The 21,033-nt window shown below is 41.6% G+C and overlaps 1 protein-coding gene across 4 annotated transcripts in view; it reads left to right on the top strand.

The window, feature by feature from the left end:
- septin2 (septin 2) overlaps positions 1 to 21,033 on the top strand; it is a 91,751-nt gene that overhangs the window by 43,491 nt on the left and 27,227 nt on the right. For all 4 annotated transcript variants that reach the window (XM_052017209.1, XM_052017207.1, XM_052017206.1 and 1 more), the window contains 4 exons: positions 669 to 755; positions 10,361 to 10,484; positions 11,599 to 11,733; positions 15,798 to 15,915. In XM_052017209.1, coding sequence (XP_051873169.1) covers positions 669 to 755; positions 10,361 to 10,484; positions 11,599 to 11,733; positions 15,798 to 15,915 — 464 coding nt within the window. The remainder of the gene's footprint in view (positions 1 to 668; positions 756 to 10,360; positions 10,485 to 11,598; positions 11,734 to 15,797; positions 15,916 to 21,033) is intronic.

Here is a 21,033-nt window from a genome sequence, read left to right as displayed (position 1 = left end):
ATTAGGCCTGTAAGACCTTGGGTATAATAAAGGAGGCTAGCTTCCCAATTTATTACTGACACCTAGTGAAACTGAGAGATTGTTACTTTGTAGTATTGTCCATTATTTCATCCTGGAGGGTTCATTTTGTGCTTGCTTAATGCTGGAGGTTCAGTCTTTCAGATAAGTCATTGTCTATCACCTTATGTTCTCTTGACCTTCTGGGAGAACCTTGCAGACCGTTATCCATCCTTGTATGTGGCAGCCTCCAAATGTTCAAACTGAAAATACTGTTCATTCTTTTCTGCATTGGTTGTTTTTAGCCCTTTGATTACAGGCATAAGTTTCATTTAGTTAGTGTTTTCAACTTCTTCCAGAGGGGCATTACCATAATACTTTGAGTCAGTAAACCAGCCATCTTTACAGATTGGGGCAAGTTTGACAAATGTTGTTCAGTTATGGAAAGTTTTTATTTGGATTTGAACATCATTGGGATTCAATTTATTGTGGAACTTTGCAGCCACCAGTGGAATGTTTCATTTGTACTAACCTACTGATATTAAATTTCTGGAGGGATTTAAAGTTGTGAATCTTAAATGCCAACTTGGGAATGTGGGAAAAGTTATGTAACTAAGTATATTAGTGTGGAAAGCTGACAATGTATTTTGATGTAATTCTCTTCTACACAGGTGAGTCTGGTCTGGGGAAATCAACACTCATCAACAGCCTCTTTCTGACTGATCTCTACCCGGAGAGAGTCATTCCTGGAGCTGCAGGTATGCTACACATCATAATTCCACATGCAAACCATTTTAATTTGATCAGTGTTGGTGGCACATAAGTTGCTAATAACCCAGAGAGCTGAATTCAAATCCAACTGTGGAATTTTAAATTTGAATTAATAATCTGGGATTTAAAATAATGGAACAGCAGGTAATGGTGGTAAAATCCCATCTTGTTCAGTAAAGTCCTTTCTGGGAGGAATTTACCATCCTTGCCTGAATGCTGTGGGCCTGAAGTCAATGTGCTGGAAGTAACCTAGAAATTCATTTTTTTGTAATGTGGATGTCTGTAGCAAGGGCAATAATTGCTGCCCTTGCCATTGATGCCCTCATCACAAAAATATGAAATAAAAAACAATTTAGTTACAAATTTGGTCTATTTAATTAAGTTATTTAATATAGATTCTAAGTTAAGGCCTCAGGATCCAGGCAGAGATCAAACAGGGTTTATCCTGCACAAACTTTAATGATGGGATTGAATTCAGGATGGAGCATAGAGAGGGTGTGGTATTTGCAATTAGTATTAACTATGTTATTCTCCTTATGTGTTGGGCAGACTTAGTTTGATGTATATGCTCAAAAAGCATTGAGCTTGCTCCTCTGAAAGTACGTGGGCCCACTTATGTGAGAACACTTGGACCACTGTCTAAAATGACAATGCAGGAGGAGGGTGAAAATGTGCATTAGGTAGCTGCCTTGCATCTGTACCCCTTACAGAAAACTTATCTGAAGGGATGAAATATGTGGAGATGGAGTGGTGTGTGGTAAAACATCATTTGATTCTGACTTGATCTTTGTGCATTTTGCTGCTGCAGTCTTACTTATTTTAGTCTCATTATTTTAGCCTCAGTACACAGCTGGCTTTATTTTACAAGCTGCCAGGTTATGAGGAGAATGCGTACAGTCTGGTCACCATATTTACAGGAAAGATGAGATGGCACTGAAGAAGGTGAAGGATTGAGGGCAAGAAAGACGGTATTACCAGTAAGACTGAAAGGAAAGACAGCAAGGAACAGGCTAATAAACATGGTGGGACTGATGGGCTGAGATTTATTTATTTCAACGCGAGGAATATTATGGGTAAGGAGGATGAACTTAGAGCCTGGATCAGTACACGGAATCAGTCAGTGTACTGGATCAGTACACTGAAGTCCACAGCTACCTCAATTATGGCTCCTCCCACCCTGTCTCTTGCAAGGACGCTATTCCTTTTTCTCAATTTCTCTGCCTCTGCCACATCTGCTCCCATGATGAGGCTTTCCATTCCAGGACATCCGAGATGTCCAACTTCTTTACTAATCGTGGCTTCTCCCCTACTGCGCTCAAGAGAGCGCACACCTGCATCTTTGCCATTTCCTGCGCCTCTGCTCTCACCCCCACTCCTCCCAGACCCAACGGGGGTAGTGTCCCCTTTGTCCTTACGTTTCATCCTACCAGCCTATGTATCCAACATATCATTTTCCGCCACTTCTGACATCTCCAACAGGACCCCACCACCAAGCATATATTCCCCTCCCCACCCCTTTCTGCCTTTCGCAGGAACCACCCTCTCCATGACTCCGTAGTTCACTACTTCCTCCTCCTCCTCCCCCGCCATAGGTGCAACACCTGCCCCTACATCACCTCCATCCAGGGACAGGACCCAAACAGTCCTTTCAGGTGAGACAGAGATTTACCTACACCTCCCTTAATATCATCTACTGCATTTGGTGTTCCAAGTGTGGCCTCCTCTACATTGGCGAGACCAGATGCAGACTAGGTGACCGTTTCACAGTACACCTGTGCTCCGTCCGCAACCGCGATCTGTATCTTCCCATTGCCGGTCACTTCAACTCCCCCTCCCACTCCATCACAGATATGTCAGTCCTCAGCCTCCTCTACTGCCAGGAGAATTCCAAGCACAAACTGAAGGAACAGCACCTCATTTTCCATCTTGGGACTTGCCGCCTAATGGCATGAACATTGAAGTCTCCCACTTTAAGTAACTCCCTCAACCATGCCTCTTTTTTTTTCCCTTTTCCTAGCCTATCTTTTTTTTTCTACCCCTCCTTTTTTTTCCTCCTTACCTTTGACCCATCCTCTGGTGGATCTGCTCTCCCCTCCTCCCCTGCACCTGCCTATCACTATCTCTTACCTGCATCTACCTATCACCACCTTGTGCCCACCCCACCTCCCTTTTTGTCCACCTATCGCTTCTCTGCTTTTCCTTCCGATATATTGGGCTTCCCCTTTTCCTACTTTCAGTCCTGCAGAAGGGTCCTGACCCGAAACATTGACCACCTGCTTTTCTCCTTGGATGCTACCTGGCCTGCTGAGTCCCTCCAGCATCACCATGTTTTCATCTTGATTCCAGCATCTGCTTTGTTTCTCACAGAATAATTGTAATGGCAACAACATCGAGACCTGTTTGCATGAGGGATAGGACTTGCAGCTCAACGTTCCTGGGTTTCATTGTTTTAGATGTGATAGGGAGTGGGGGGTAAAAGAGGTGGAGGGGTTGCAATACTGATAAGGAGAATGTCACAGCAGTACTCGGAGGACACACTGGAAGCTTCATCCACAGAGGCAATTTGGGTGGAGCTCAGAAATAAGGTGCAATTACTCTGGGATTATACTCTAGGCCCCCCAATAGCCATTGAAATATGGAGGAACAGATGTGTAGACAGATTATGGAAAGGCGCAGAAACAACAGAGTGTCATAGTGGGGGACTTTAACTTCCCCAGTATTGATTGGCACTTCTTTAATACAAGAAGCTTACATAGGGTGGGGTTCCTTGAAACAGTATGTGGAGAGTTCAACTAAAGGAGAGAAAATACTGGACTGAGTTTTGGGAAATGAGCCAGACCAGGTGACAGACCTGATAGTGGGCAAATATTTTGGGAATAGTGACCACAACTCATTGTTTTAAGATAGTTATGAGTAAATATATAATTGGATTTTGCGGGAAGGTACAAAATTGGGGAGGGAAAATTACGACAGGATAAGACAGGAGCTAAGGGGCGTTGATCGGGAACAGCTGCTGTCAGACGAGTCCACGTTTGACGTGGGAGTTGTTTAAAGACCAGCTAATCAGACTTCAGGTTCGGCATGTTCCGGTAAGGACAAGGATGGTAAGGTACAAGAAACTTGGATGACCTGAGAGGTCCTAAACTTAGTCAGGAAGAAAAAGGAAGTATATGTAAGGTTCTGGAAACTAAAATCAAGCTGGGCCCTTATGGAATATAAAGATAGCAGGAAAGTGCTCGAGCAGGCAATTAGGAAGGCCAAAAGGGGACATGAAATGTCTTTAGTGAGCAGGGTCAAGAGAATCCCAAGGCATTTTATTTCTACTAAGAAAAAGAGGATAACTAAGGAGAGGGTAGGTCCACTCAAGAATGAAGGAGGGAATTTGTGCTTGGAGTCAGCAGGTGGCTAAGGTACTAAATGAGTACTTTGTGTCGGTATTTACCAAGGAGAAGGATTTGGAGGATAGTGAAAACGGTGGGGCATGCTAATATGCTGGGACATTGAGATTAAGAAGGAGGTAGTGCTGGGTCTTCTAAAAAGCATTAGGGTGGATAGGTTCCCAGAGCCTGATGGCGTATATCCCAAAACATTGAACAAAGGAAGTGAGGAGATTGCTGGGGCTTTGACAAAGATCTTTGTGTCCACTAGCAACAGGTGAGGTCCCAGAGGACTGGAGAGTAGCAAATGTTGTGCCTTTATTCAAGAAGGGAAATGGAAATAATTCAGGTAATTATAGGCCAGTGAGCCTCATGTCAGTGGTAGGGAAGCTATTGGAGAGGTTACTGAGCGATAGGATTTATGCACAGTTGGAAAGACGTGGCCTGCTTAGGGACAGTCAGCATGGCTTTGTGTGGGACAGGTCATGCCTTACAAATTTGACTGAGTTTTTTGAGGAGGTGATCAGGGTGCCTGATGAAGGTAAGGCAGAGGATGTTATCTACGTGGACTTTAGTAAGGCATTTGATATGGCCCCTCATGGTAGGTTGATTCAGAAGATAAAGATGCATGGGATCCAGGGTGAATTGCAAGTTTGGATTCAGAACTGGCTTGCCCATAGAAGATAGAGTAGGGATGGAAGGTTCTTATTCTGCTGGAAGGTCCATGACCAATGGTGTTCCATAAGGATTGGTGCTGGGACTCCTGTTGTTTGTGATATATACATGACTAGATGAAAATGTAGATGGGTGGATTTGCGTGTTTGCAGATGGCACCAAGATTGGTGGAGCTGTGGACAGTGTAAAGGACTATCAAAGAATACAGTAGGATATATATGAGGGGGTGGAGGGCTGGGTTAGTAAGTTTGCAGACGATACTAAGATAGGCGGTGTTGTGGATAGTGTGGAGGGCTGTCGGAGTTTACAGAGGGATATTGATAGGATGCAGAGCTGGGCTGACAAGTGGCAGATGGAGTTCAATCCGGAGAAGTGTGAGGTGGTACACTTTGGAAGGACAAACTCCAGGGCAGAGTACTGGGTGAATGGCAAGGTACTTGGCAGTGTGGAGGAGCAGAGGGATCTGGGGGTTCATATTCACAGTTCATTGAAAGTTGCCTCACAGGTGGAAAGAGCAGTTAAGAAGGCCAGTGGGATGTTGGCTTTCATAAGTCGCGGGATTGAGTTTAAGAGCCGCGAAGTGATGATGCAGCTTTACAAAACTCTAGTTAGGCCACACTTAGAGTACTGTGTTCAGTTCTGGCCGCCTCATTATAGGAAGGATGTGGAGGCGTTGGAGAGGGTGCAGAGGAGATTTACCAGGATGCTGCCTGGATTGGAGAGTATTGAATATGAGGAGAGGCTTAAGGTGCTAGGGCTTTATTCACTGGAAAGGAGGAGGATGAGAGGAGACATGATAGAGGTATATAAAATACTGAGAGGAATAGATAGAGTAGACAGTCAGCGCCTCCTTCCCAGGGCACCAATGCTCAAGACGAGAGGTCATGGCTTTAAGGTTATGGATGGGAGGTTCAGGGGAGATGTCAGGGGGAGGTTTTTCACCCAGAGAGTGGTTGGTGCATGGAATGCACTACCTGGGGTGGTGGTGGAGGCAGATACATTGAGCAGGTTCAAGAGCTTGTTGGATAGGCATATGGAGGAGTGTGGGATGGGGGGATATGCGGGAGGAAGGGGTTAGGTAGTGTGAGGGTGGTTTGATGGATGGCACAACATGGTGGGCCGAAGGGCCTGTTTTGTGCTGTGTGGTTCTATGGTTCATATAGATCAGTTACAGATATGGGCAGAGAAGTGGCAGGAGGAGTTTAATCCGGGCAAGTTTGAGGTGTTGCACTTCAGCAGGTCAAATGGAAGGAGAATGTACAAAGTTAATGGTAGGCTCCTTAATAACATTAAAGTACAGAGGGATCTTGGGGTCCAGGTCCATAGCTCACTGAAGGTGGCTATGCAAGTGGATAAGGTGGTAAAGAAGGCATATGGCATGCTTGCCTTCATTGGTTAGGGGTGTTGAGTATAAGAGTAAGGAATTCATGGTGTAGCTATGTAAAACTTCAGTCAGACTACACTCGGAGTATTGCATACAGTTCTGGTCGCCCCATTGTAGGAAGGATGTGGAGACAGTGGAGAAGAGGTTTACCAGGATGCTGCCTGGATTAGAGGGTATGTTGGACAAACTTGGGTTGTTCTCCCTAGTGCGTCAGAGGCTGAGGGGAGACCTGATAGAGGTTTTTAAAATTGAGGCATAGATAGGGTAGATGCCTGGAATGGGTTACCAAGGGTAGTAGTGGGAACGGGCAATTTGGTAGAGTTTGAGGCTTTTAGATCGAACACATAAATATGAAGGGAATGGAGGGATGTGGATGATGCACAGGAAGAGGACATTTGGTATAAATTGGCATCAAGATTGGCACAACATCATGGGCTGAATGGCCTGTCCAGTGCTGTACTGTTGTACGTGCAAAGGAGATTAATAATGTGGCCAAGACTGGAGAAAGGAAGCTATGAGGAAAGATAGAGTTGTTTCCTTTGCAGAAGAGAAAACTTAGTAAAGGTTTCACTGAGGTGTATAAATTTGAGGGTTGGAGTAATTAGAAAGGACCTATTTCCTTTTGCAGAGGGAACAAAATCACCTTCAGAAGGTTAAAAAGAATGGAGGTTTAGCCTTACCTAATTTTAGATTTTACTACTGGGCAGTCAATATACGAAATCTTACATTTTGGTTACATTACATTAATCAAGAGGCTTGTCCAGTATGGGTCTCTTCAGAAATTAACTCTGTTAAAAAAATTTTTCTATTATGTCTTTGCTTGGTTCTTCACTTCCAATATCATTAAATAAACTAACAGATAATTTAGTAGTTAAACGTGCCTTGAGGATTTGGTTACAATTTAGAAAATATTTTGGTTTATTGAGTTTTTCTTTGTCCAGTCCCATTTTCTCTAATTACTTTTTTAAACCTTCTATGATTGATGTAGTTTTTAAAGAGTGGGACAAATTAGGTATTACTTGTTTTCAAAATCTGTTTGTTGGAGGAAACCTTTCTTCGTTTGAACAATTGTCTACCAAGTATAATTTAGCAAAAACTAATTTTTTTTTAGATATTTACAGATTAGAGATTTTCTTCAATCTCAATCGCATTCTTTTCCTTTGTGTCCTGATAAGAATTTATTAGATGTAATTAGATGGAACCCTTTCAGGATGGCTCAGTAGCTAATATTTATGACAGATTATTAGGAATGAGTAAGGTGCCACTAGATAAAATTTAAAAATGCTTGGGAACAGGATTTTCAGATGTCAATTTCCGAGGAAACTTGGAATGAAATTTTCAAGTTGGTTAATACTTCATCATTATGTGCTCGTCGTTCTCTCCTTCAATTTAAAGTGGTCCATAGAGCTTACTTTGTTAACCCGATTTTCAAGTCCCACTTCCGTCTGCTGTAAATCACACAGTGCCACAGGTTAATTCAAACGCGTTTATTTAGCAATATATCACTAGGGAGAAACCTCCTTACTCTCAGGAAGAGTCCGCGGTGGAGTTCTCCGAGGTACAGAGGGGGCAGACAGTAATTCATACAAACATTATCACGCACACTTTAATGAGTCAGGTGCCGGAGTTCTTGGTTGAACAGGAAACGGACAAAGGGCTACTGCAGATGGACAAAGAGCAGCCTCACACCCCAGGTTCAGCTAATCGTTCTGCAATCGGGTGAGACAAAGGCAGGTATTACCTTCATTGTTTGAGACAGCCTTTCCATTTCCCGTTAAGGTTGACCTTTCCATTTCCCGTTAAGATTGACCATCATCTCCATAGTCAAACATAATGGGAATCCAATTAAGTTCCAGACACAGCAATTACCACACAGCACCCAGCGCAGGAAAGCAGTGGTGCGGCTGTTCTGGCCTGAAGGACACTTTTTAAATCAGTATTTTGAGCAGCCATAATTCTTATCCGTCTTAAGATATGAATACAGTTATAGTTTATTAATCCTACACCTCCTCAACTTGTCTAAAGATAAACTATCCTGTTTTTATTTTGATATATCTCCTTACTGTGATAAATGCAATAACGGAGTCACATGTTTTGGACGTGTCAGAGTCTTAAAAAAATATTGGACAGAGGTCTTTCATACTTTTTCTGTACTTTTTAAAATAAATTTTAAACTTAATCCTTTGACTGCACTATTTGGGATTGTTGGAGAAAAAGATATAACTTTGAAGGCTTCTGATTTATGTATTCTGGCTTTTATTTCTCTTAGCCAGGAGAGCAGTATTGCTTAAATGGAAGGAAGCTACTCTGCCTACGCATGTTCAATGGTTACGGGATGTTATGTCATACTTGAATCTAGAGAAGATTCGCTGTTCAGTTTTTGAATCCAACCTAGACTTTCAAACCCTGTGGGGACCCTTTTTGAATTATTTTCAAAATCTCTGATTTGGGGACTAAAACACAGATATTGACTGACACGATTACGTTTTTTAAGGTTTTTCTTTGCTGTTTCTTCTATCCAACAGCTTCGGGTTTTGGTAGTGGGGGTAGATTCTTTTTGTAATAAAATATTTCAATTTTTGCTTTCTTTATTAACTAACTACTATATGTGATTATTGATTTAGAGTATTGTACGATTTAACACAATGTATTCAGTAGTATTTTTACTCTTTCTTGATGCATGTACTCTGTATTTTTTTTTCATGGATTTAATAAAAACATTGTAAAAGAAAAGAAAATCCAGGGGCACAAGATTTAAAGTAATTGCTAAAAGTATTAGAGAGAAGATAAGGAAAAGGTTTACTTCACCTAGAAGGGAGTGGGGTTTTCTAACTTGCTGTCTGAAATGGTGGTGGAGGCAGAAGTCTTCATTGACATTTCAACAGTAGTTTGATGTGCACTTGAAAAACCATGACCTGCATTGATGAAAGGTCAGGTGAGGCTGGATAGCCCCTTTTTTAACCAGTACAGATACAGTGGACCAAATTACTACCACTTGCATTGTAAACTTTCTGATTTTTGCTTGTTGTACAATGTGTACACTATTGAAGGTGGATCAGGCTTTGCACACTTCTGGAGTTGGCTTCTCTGCTGGATTTCAAACAGTACATATGGGAAGAGGTGAAATTTGTTGCCCAGCCAATGGAGGGGCCATGTGAAGTGTTCTGTACAATGAAAAGATGTGGATGTGTCCATAGTATTCTGCATGGTTACTGATGCCATCTGTGAGATTTTAGGGAGGTAATGAGTCAAGGAGCAAGTGTGTCCTCTTAAAGGAATAGGAACAAATTGTCACCTGGAACAGTTCTCATTGAAGGTGTTTGGTAGAGAGCCTTGGAGTGTTGTAAAACAGAGGTACATGGTTCCCTGAAAGTGGAGTCACAGGTAGATTGTAATGAAGAAAGCTTTTAGCACACTGGCCTTCATCAATCAGTGCACTGAGTATAGAAGTTGGAAGGTTCTGCTGCAGTTGAACAAGATGCTGGTAAGGCTGCATTTAGAGTATTGTGTTCAGTTTTGGTCACCCTGTTTGTAGGAAATATATTATTAAACTGGAAACTGCAGAAAAGATTAAGGATGTCAGGACTCGAGGGACTGAGTTATCAGGAGAGGTTGGACAGGCTAGGACTTTTTTCCTTAGAGTGTAGGAGACTGAGGGGTGATCTTATAGAGGTGTATAAAAAAATCGAGGGGCATAGAAAGGATGAATGCACTCTTTTTCTGGGGTTGGGGAATTGAGAATTAGCAGGCATAGGTTTAAGGTGAGAGGGGAAAGATTTAGTTGGAACCTGAAGTGCAACTTTTCCTTACAGAGGGTGATCCGTGTATGGAATGAGCTCTCGGAGGAAGTGGTTGAGGCAGGCACAATAACAACCCTTTTTTTTAAAAAAAACAGTTGGGATAGGAAAGGTTTAGAAGGTTATGGGACTAGCTTGAATGGGCATCTTGGTTGGCATGGACCAAAGGGCCTGTTTCCGTGCTGTACGACTCTATGACCTTTCTGAGATGCAGATTATGCAGTTCCAGTGAAGCTAAATCTGAAATGTTTCGAAGGAGAAAAAGTTACCTATTTATGTGATTAAACCCCAAATTATGTAGCAAATGAAACTCCAGCATTTTAATCTCAGGATTCGAAATTGCCTGTCTTTATTTCCAGAGAAAATTGAAAGAACTGTCCAAATTGAGGCTTCCACTGTAGAGATTGAAGAGCGTGGAGTGAAGTTACGTCTGACGGTGGTTGACACACCAGGATATGGAGATGCCATAAACAGTCAGGACTGGTATGTTATTTGTAAATTACAATAATAAAATTTAGTTGAAATGGATTTATAACTCCAGTTTCAACAAATAATTAATGTTTGTTTAAATTTTGGATTCTAGTGTTTTTATTGCCCTGTAGTACTCAAAGTATCACAGTTTTACATACCTAGGAGCATTGGGTGCTGTAGAATATTTGATGACGGTACCTATTGGAGGATCTCCAATTGCTCAAATTTAATTGCATTCTTGTATTTTTAACTTCTGCATTCTGGTTACAGCCTATTTAAAATACAATTGAAATGAAATGATACAAATGAAATGAAATGTGTGCTCTATGTACATTGGCTTTTAATTGTCTGCAGCATATTGGTGCAGCAGATCCAATGGGTTGGAAGAAATACCAGAAGGCAGCAATAGGTTATTTAAACCTAGTAGAAAATGCCTCTGCTTTAATTTCATTAATGTAGTATATACTGTAAACCAGTTTTTTAAGGAGAACCTAGAAAATTGGATCGAGGGAGAAGCCTTCTGAAACTTCCATTTTTCTCTGGAGGTAACAGTTACACATTGTTTGCTGTGTCCCTATTTTCTGTTATCTGTGCCCTGCCTCCAGCTGACTGCAGTGTTGTGCTGATATAACAGGAGAGATGAATCTATTGGACTAAAGAGTCTTAGACCAATAATGTGCGATGGCTCTTGCAGAGGCCATCACTCCAAAATCTTGAAGTGTACACAATATGTGGTTAGAAATTTAGTTAGGAGAAGTTGTGGTTACATTTTGTGGTTTTGTTTTCTCCAGTGTTCTATACATTTCATATCTTTCTGGTATATCAATGCATTTTATGAATCCTGTCTGAAATTCCATATTCTTTGGCACATTTGCCTCATGGGTAGCCAGGTTTTGGTTGTACTAGCAATAGATGACACTGCAATGATCAAGGTTTATGTACCTGTTAATCATTTACAAGGATTACTGGTGTAAAAATTATTCAACACCACCTCTGCTTGGCATATTGCTCTTAAGGAATTGTGCACTATTCTACAAGTATGCTAGCCACTTGATGCGCTTCTTGGGCTGAGGTTTTGCTTGTGTCCCAGACCGGTATGTTGATTGTTTTATTTTCTCTGTCTCAGCTTTAAGACAATTATTTCCTATATTGATGAGCAGTTTGAGCGCTACCTGCATGATGAAAGTGGATTGAACAGACGCCATATTGTTGATAACCGGGTCCACTGCTGCTTTTATTTCATCTCGCCTTTTGGCCATGGGTAAGCTTAGTTACTGTTTCAGGGAAACAAAATATAATTTACTGGCATTACTTGTAGGAACCTTTCTGAAGTACTGAAGAGAAAATACTTGTACAGTCAGTGTAGAATTGTGAATGACTCAAATCATTGACTATTTACTGAATTATGCAACTGGATTAGAGCAGGATAAAATGTCGGCAGAACATTGTGGGCTGAAGGGCCTGTACTGTGCTGTAGTGTTCTATATATTAAAGCACTCTAATCTCAAGTGGACAATCAAAACGAAACTCTGCCATTTACTGGACGAAGTGAAGCTCTGCTTTTTAGACATAGCATTGCAGCAGATGTTGCTATAATGCATTGACTAGGCAGAGAGTTATGTGAACAGTATGGTTCAGGAGGTATCATCCAATGGTTTTAAGCATCTGCAGACATGGAGGGAATGCATGATCATTAGATAGTCAAAGCAAATTGGGCAGATAGTACAGGAATCCCTTGAGTGTAGCTAACTGGTCTTCAGTTTTGAAGAGTTCCTCTGGGGAATGTAGTCGGAGGCAACATAATGGTATAACAGATAATTTAGCTGTGTAAGGTGGGGATGGGAGTCAGGACTGCTCTGTTGTGTTAAGGGTGGGGGAGTGGGGGGGGGGAACACAGAGGTTGTGTGGAAATTTCCACCAATGATGTAAGAAGGAATGATAAACTCCTGTAGATAGAATTTAGGGAGCCAGGAAAGCTTTAAAATCATAACCTCAGAATTTTAGATATTTAGATATTTATCTATTAGTTACATGTACATTGAAGCACACAGTGAAATGTGTCTTTTTGCGTTACTGAGAATGTGATGGGGGCAGCCTGCAAGTGTCTCCACACTTCCAGCGCCAACATAGCATGCCCACAACTCCTTACCTGTATGCGTTTGGAATGTGGAAGGAAACCGGAGCACCCGGAGAAAACCCACGCGGACACGGGGAGAACGTACAAACTCCTTACAGACAGCGGTGAGAGTTGAACCTGGGTCACTGGCACTGTAATAACGTTATGCTAACCGCTACACTACCATGGTGCCTTACAGACTTGTACTTGGTGGCATTTGGCACCAGTAATAAGAATAGGATTACAGATGAATATGCAGCTGAAGAGAGGGTGCAGGAGGTGGAAGTTCCTGGGATATTGGGACTGCTTCTGGGGAAGGTAATAGGTATATGAGCTGTACAGGTTGCACCTCAACAGGTGTAAGATCTTTCTCTGTTGGGGGAATTATTAAAGTCATTTAGCAAGGGGATAGGAATGGTAATTTAATACTAGGTAGAAGAAACAATGTCCATAAAGGATGGAATGAGACATACCACTGAAATAAGTATGGTTAGATGGGATCTCCCTAAGGGGGAAAAAGATTGAGAACTTTGCTGTGTGTATGTAAACACTCATGGTAAATAAGATTGGTGAATTTCTAACATAAATAGCCACAAAGGATTATGATGTGATGGTGAGAGACCTGACTTGAAATAATACTGAATTGGTTTGAAATGTACCTGGAAAGTGTTCAAGAAAGGTGGAGAGTGCAGCAACATTGATTAAGCAAAAATATTGCAGTGTTTGAGATGAAGGATGCGTTTGATCAAGAACAGTATTAATTTGACCAGAGTCAAGAAATAATGAAGGATGACATTTATGTCTCTGTATGTATCTATAGGTTACCAACTAATGGGGAGGATATAGAGAAACAAATGTGCAGGAAATTAAGTGCATGAATGATAGAATGGTAGGAATGATTTCAATAATTTTAGTGTAGGGTAGAATTGCATCAGCGTAACGGACAGAATATTTCTTGAATCGTTCAGAACTTCATCAGTACATTTCTAGCCCAGTAAGTAAGGAAACAATGCTGGACTTGACACTGGGGAATGAAGAGGACAAGTGGAGTAAGTGTCAGTGGGATATTATTTAGTATCATCAACTTTAAACTTGGCTATGGAAAAGAATAAGAAGCAATCCAAAGTAAAAAGAAATGTAATCGCCGGAATGCAAATTGAGTTGAAAATAGATTTGCCTGGAATAAACAGAAATTGGAGATTGGCTGGCTAAACTGTAGATGGCCTTTTTCATAGTCATAGAATCATACAGCAAAAATCAGGCCCTTCAGCCCATCATGTCCTTGCCTGCCATGCACATGTGTAGTGTCTTCCAGATCTCAACCACCCTCTGAATTAAAATGTTCTTCCTTATATACATTCTAAATCTCTTTCCCTTTGCTGTAAAACTATACCCTCTAGCTTTAGATAGCTCTGCTGTAGGAAAGGTTTACTACTTTCTACCGTATTGATACTCTTCATAATCCTTCTCCACTACAAAGTAAATAAACACAACCTATCCTGTCTCCTCTCGTAACTGAAATGCTCCATCCCAGGCAACAGAATCTCTTGTGCCCTGTCCAGTGCAATCAGATTGATAGAGCAGATTGTTTAGTTAGTCTAGCTGTAAACCCACCACTAGAAAAAGTAGGGCAGTCAAAGCTGGCAGAATGAAAGAGAGGGAGATGAAGCAAAAAGGGGATAAAATAAAGGAAAAAGTCTTTTAAGGCATATAAATAACAAATAGCCTGAAAGGGTGTGTTGGGCCCAAAGAAATGGTAACATGGAGGCAGAGGACATGACCAGTATTAAGTTTGTACTTATCAATACTAAGGAAGGTGGTGGAAAAATCGTATTAAAAGGAGATAACTGAGATACTCTAAGGTTAAGATTAATAAAGTGTAGGCACTGGAAGGTATGGTAGAACTTAGGATAAATTAAATAAACAGGACTAGATGAGAGAACCTTCAGACACTGAGATGGTGTTAGAAGTCTGAAAGATGGCAAAAAAAACAATGATAAGCCCAGAAACTGCAGGTCAGTTAATTCAACCTGTGAATTTGGGAAGCTGCTTCAATCTGTATTCGGAGACAAAATAACTCATTTGTTTAAGTCTGGATTTATAAAGGAATATTAGTGTAAATTATTTTTAACTAATTTTTTTGTCTGAATGATGAGGGGAATGCAAAAGAGGTTTGATAAAATATAATCTTATCAGCAAATTTGAAGCCATGGAATGGAAGAGATTGTGGTATCACGGAAAATAAATATAGCGTGTAATGAGGGTGCAGCAAAAGAAAACAAGATGTGTATGTGCATAAGTATTACCAGCTGGGAGGAAAGGTTGATAAGGTGACCCTGAACCATATAAATGGCCACATAAACACAACCTTGTTTTTGTACTTTGACAAAATACTGCGTTGCTTTGGCTGTAACTAGAATACTGCATCCACTTCTGGGCACTGCACCACAGGAAAGCCTGAGAGAAGATACAAATGGATTAGAGTAGGATAAAATGTCAGCACAACATTGTGGGCTGAAGGCCCTGTACTGTGCTGTAGTGTTCTATGTTCTATTTAAAGATCCTGAAATAATTACTACTAGAATGGAACAGAGGATCTGGGGCTACACTTGGATGAATAGAGTGAAGATGGGATTGTTGTCCAATCAGGAAATGTTGGTCATTTAATAGTGTTCAAAATCATGAAGCAGATAGATTGAGTGGGGAATAAAAGAAAAACTTATTCAATACATGCCAAAAACTGGTGAGATTAAGTGATTGGCAAAAGAGCTGCAGTGATGAGGGAATCTTTTATAAAAGCAAGTAGTAATTATCCGGAATTCACTGCCTTAGAGGGTGATGAAAGCAGATTCAGTCAATATTTTTAAAAGGGAATTGAATAGCTACTTGAAAGAGAAAACATTTTGCGTTGGGGCAAAGAGAAGGGAGGTGAGATTGAGGGAATTGCTCTCAAATTGAAGAGGGCTTAACAGGCTGAAAGATATCATATACTGTTGTCGGTAACACCTGTAAGTTGTGAAGAGACCAGTCTAACTTGTTAAGCTAAAATTGAGATTTTTCTGCTTCTATTTCTCCACTTCCTTTCTCTCCATTCAGTTCATTCCAATAAATAAGACAAAAACACGATAACTCAGACTGAGTCACTTGTTGCTTAAAATGGTTTTTTGGGCAATTCTTACTTTTGTCTGTTTCATTTATTTAATTTTTAGACTGAAGCCGCTGGATGTGGAGTTCATGAAGGCTATACACAATAAAGTGAATGTTGTTCCTGTCATCGCCAAGGCAGACACCCTTACACTGAAGGAAAGAGAGAGGCTCAAAAGAAGGGTAGGCACAGTAATCAGTGTGTAAAGTTTTCTAATAAATTAGAGGATCATGTTGTGAAGCTTTGTATTTCAAGTGAAAACTTGAGCTATGGCACGTGACTTGCTTCCCCAGTAATTGCTGATCCATGTACCTCATGCTCTCATTTGTGACCTGCCTTAAGATGCTATAGAGCTCAGTAGAAGACATGACTGAATCTCAGGTGGATGGACTGATCGTGTAGTTTTTTCTTCAATACATGGCTTCTACTCATTAACCAGTCCAGTGAATGGGGGCAGAAAAGTTGGGAACTACTTGTGTGGGAATCAGACACCGTTCCCACCAAACTTTGGTTCGGTGTCTTGTATACTGTAGAAGTGCTCTCCAGCACTACTTTTGAAAGACTGTTCTTACTCTTCATTCTAATATTCACAGGAAATTAACATTAAATTTTACCTATATTAACCTATCATACACAAGATAATTTGACTAGCATGGTTTTACAGGACATTATTTGGTAATTGAAAGCACTGCAGAGTACATTTTGAATGGATTTTCAACCAATAGCACCTAATGGTATGCAATCGATAAATCATCATCATCATCTTAGGTAGTCATTTAGTGTCAGGAACGACTTGCTTCCACTCCAGTCCTGAAGTAACTAATGAGACCACTGAGATTTGGGAACTGTGCAATCCTTCCACCAGCAGGCATAGGTTGATGGGGGATCTTTATTTGCTTATGTTTGGTGTAACAGCCATTCTCTATGTGCATCAATGAATGAGTTAAAAATGGCTTGGAGCTCAGTTTCCATGTGTGCATTTACACATGACGCATCTGTGTACAGAATCACATTATCACTGACATATGTTGTGAAATTTGTTGTTTTGCAACAGCAGTACAGTGCGAGACCAAAATTACCATAAGTTACAAAAATAAGTAAAAACTGCAAAAGAGAAATAACGAAGTAGTGTTCATGGACCATTCAAAATCTGATGGCAGAGGGGAAGAAGCTGTTCCTGAAATGTTGAGTGTGCGTCTTCAGGCTCCTATACCACCTCCCTGATGGTAGTAACATGAAGAGGGCATGGTCCCAGATGGTGAGGGTCCTTAATGATGGATGCCTCCTCTTGAAGCACCATCTCTTGAAGATGTCCTCAGTGGCGGGGAGGGTTATGCTGTGATGGAGCTGGCTGAGTCTACAACCCTCTGCAGCCTCTTGCGATCCTGCGCATTGGAGCCTCCATACCAGGCAGTGATGCAACAGTCAGAATGCTTTCCACTGTATATCTGTCAAAATCTGCAAGTCTTTGGTGACATACCAAATCTCCTCAAACTAATGAAGTAGAGCCACTGGCATGCCTTCTTCGTGATTGCATCAATGTGTTGAGCCCCAGATAGGTCCTCTGAGATGTTGACGCCAAGGAACTTGAACCTGTTCACCCTTTCCATTGCTGACCCCTCAATGAATACTCGTGTGTTCTCCTGACCTCCCCTGCCTGAAGTCCACAGTCAATTCCTTGGACTTGCTGAGGTTGAGTGTGAGGTTGTTGTTGCGACACCACTCAACTAGCTGATCTACCTCACTCCTGTATGCTGCCTCATCGCCATCTGAGATTCTGCCAACAACAGTGGTGTCATTGGCAAATTTATAGATGGCATTTTTTAGCTGTGCCTAGCCACAGTCATGAGAGTAGAGCAGTGGGCTAAGCACGCATCCTTGAGGTGCTGCTGTGTTGACTGCCAGTGAGGAGGAGATATTACGGATCTGCACTGACTGTGGTTTCCTGATAAGGAAGTTGAGGATCCAGTTGCAGGGGGAGGTACAGAGGCCCAGATTTTGAAGCTTGTTGATTAGTACTGAGGGGATGATGGTGTGGAACATCAAGCTGTAATTGATAAACAGCAGCCTGACGTATGTTTTGCTGTTGTGTAGGTGCTCGAAAGCCAAATGGAGAGCCAGTGAGATTGCATCTGCTGTAGACCTGTTGTGGCAGTAGGCAAATTCTAGCCATGACCAACCTCTCAAAGCACTTCATCACAGTAGATGTGAGTGCTACTGGGCAATAGTTGTTGAGGCAGCTCACCCTGCTGCTCTTGGACACTGGTATGATTGATGCCCTTTTGAAGCAGGTGGGAACCTCCGACTGCAGCAGTGGGAGGTTGAAGATGTCCTAGAACACTCCAGCCAGTTGGTCGGCACAGGTTTTCACTACCCTGCCAGGTACACCTTAGGGGCCTGACGCCTTGCAAGGGTTCACCCTCTTGAAGGATGTTCTGACGTTGTCCTCCAAGACAGAGATCACAGGATCACCAGATGCTATGGGGATTTGCATGGGTGTAGTGTTATTCTCCCTTTCAAAGTATGCATAGAAGCTTCTGCATCTTGATGATAGATTGAAATGATCTTAGTTCTGGAGTGAAGGTGATGTAGTTTGAACAGTTTTGCATTCATCCTATAGATTAGCTCCATTAGGAAGCTTGTTGGAGAGTTTGCAATATTGCATTATGTTTGGAACAATTAATGGCTTATTTGAACTCCATCTGCACTGGGATGAGGTCTTTGGTCCTGTTTGTCAGAATTGTAGCCTGCATGCCATCAGGTAGTATATACAGAATGGAGACTAATATTTGAGGACAGCCAGATTGGGAAGATTCTCCACAGTCCCTCTGCGGTAAAGAGTCAGAGGCCCTGTATTGTGGTTCGTCCCAGAATTTCTCTTAGAGCAGCTGAGCATTGAAGATCCATTTTACCTTGTGTGGAATCCACACTGCAGTTTGGGGAGCAGCTCTTCCTCCACAGGGAGAAGTTGCTTGAGGGGAATATTATGGTGTTCTTTGAGATCGAATTAAGAGCAGGATCCTAGTTGAGATTTTTGAAGTTCTCCCTCCAATGGATGTTGGTTGCTCCTTTGACCTTGATTCTTCGCTCCCAGCTGAGTAGGCCTTGGTGTTTTGGGCTGTAGATGGTCTTAACGGTGGTAAAAAAAAAAGCCACATGTTATTTGCTTATTGAATGTCCTGCATCGTTTTCACTCATCTGTTCTTTGGTTCATGATTTCTTTGTGAACCTTGGACTTCATTGCCTGTTGAGTTGGTTCTCTTTCCTCTTGATGCATGATGGGTTTCCAACAAAGAACACTTTATGCTTAGTATTAATTAGCTCCTGGATCTTAGTTTTCACCAAACCAGACTTGCTTACTTTCAGAGAAATCAAGATTCTCTTTACAGTTACTGATTATGGTGGATTTCAGCGAGTTCTGAATAAATCTAGAGCACAGATAGTCTTGATTGCATACAATGCAACTCCACAAGCTGTGCATGAGGCCAATTAGGATTTCCACTCCAAACTTGAGAAATCCCATGTCCTTCATCCCAGAAAGGGACAAACTGATCCTCCTAATGACTTGGATGCACGGTCAGAGAGGATGCAAACCTTTGGAAAGACATGTTGACCAAAGGAAAGAGGTAGGAAAGTGAACTCCAGTGGAGTCATGGGCAAAAAAGGGGATGCTGATTACGATAAAGTCATTCACAAAGACAAAGGGCCAAGTACAAGTCCTTGTAACAACACTTTCAATCTAGGCACTGGTGACTGTTAGATTTTGCCATCATCAGAGTGAGAATTACCTGTGCCGCGACTGGACTCTGACTGCTGGACTGATCATCATTTACTTTGCTCTGTTATTTATCTGGCCCCAACAGAATGGCTGCCACAAGAAAATTCATGTCAGAAGATCTCAAGGGGGACCTAACAAAGAGAGCTGCTCTTAGCACTTCACAGGCGGCATTGCCACTCCCAAGCAGCAGGAGGTGGAGATAGCTGGTCAGGCTGAAGGATTACTGGATGTGTGCCAACTGGTATAGCATGCTGAGACTGAAAATGTGTCTAGATGGCATGCAAACAAAAGTTTTCCACTATCTCGGTACATGTGGCAAAAATGAATTAATTACCAATATATATCACTTTGCTAATTGAGTGGCTATAGTATCACTTTAGTTGTATCCTCTTGAACTGTATAGTAAAAATGTAAATTACTTTGTTAAATAAGCTTACAGTTAAATACCAGTGTGGAAATATTGCTGATGATGTTCAGTAGAATTAGGCAATGTTTTGAACTATCTAGAAAAAAGTTTTTCTTTTTGATTTGAGCACCATTGATTGCATTAGGTTTTTCTTTAAGGCACATCAAGAAAAATTAAAGGAAAACTTTCAACTGCTTTTTTTTGCTAATTATAACCCAACCTGCATTCTAAGAGGTTTCTCTGCTCTTGTAGTTTTGATCATGACACCATTGCTGCTGATTTCTGCAAATAACTCAAGAAAACCCTTCCCTTCTAATCATTATTGTACTTTAAACTCATCATTGAGCACCCTTTGGTTTCGAGTATTAAAGATCTTTTTTTTTAACCTTTTTTGTAGTAGCCCATTTATCATTGCACATCACTTTCTGATTAACTACTCCTGGACTTATCCCATTCTCCATCCTCCATAAACTAGTTTATCCAAACACCTGCTATTCAGAGCTAATTCTGCACCTTGTTCATCTATTTGTTGTTGTCCCCTTATTTAAAAAAGGTAGTGGGGATAGTCCAGGGAATTATAGACCAGTGAGCCTTGCGTCTGTGGTGAGCAAGCTATTGGAAAGGATTCTTAGAGATAGGATCTATGGGCATTTAGAGAATCATGGTCTGATCAGGGACAGCCAGCATGGCTTTGTGAAGGGCAGATCATGTCTCACAAGCCTGATAATGTTCTTTGAGGAGGTGACCAGGCAGATTGATGAGGGTAGTGCAGTAGATGTGGTCTACGTGGATTTTAGTAAGGCATTTGACAAGGTTCCACATGGTAGGCTTCTTCAGAAGGTCAGAGGGCATGGGATCCAGGGAAGCTTGGCCATATGGATTCAGAATTGGCTTGCCTGTGGAAAGCAGAGGGTTGTGGTGGAGGGAGTGCATTCAGATTGGGGGGGCTGTGACTAGTGGTGTCCCACAAGGATCAGTTCTGGGAACTCTGCTCTTTGTGATTTTTATTAATGATTTGAATGAGGGGGTAGAAGGGTGGGATGGCAAGTTTGCAGACGACACAAATGTTGGCGGTGTTGTGGATAGTGTAGAGGATTGTCGAAGATTGCAGAGAGA

Source organism: Pristis pectinata, chromosome 6, assembly GCF_009764475.1.
Source record: "Pristis pectinata isolate sPriPec2 chromosome 6, sPriPec2.1.pri, whole genome shotgun sequence".
In the NCBI taxonomy this organism is placed as follows: domain Eukaryota; kingdom Metazoa; phylum Chordata; class Chondrichthyes; order Rhinopristiformes; family Pristidae; genus Pristis; species Pristis pectinata.
This window is presented reverse-complemented; position numbering and strand designations above follow the sequence as displayed.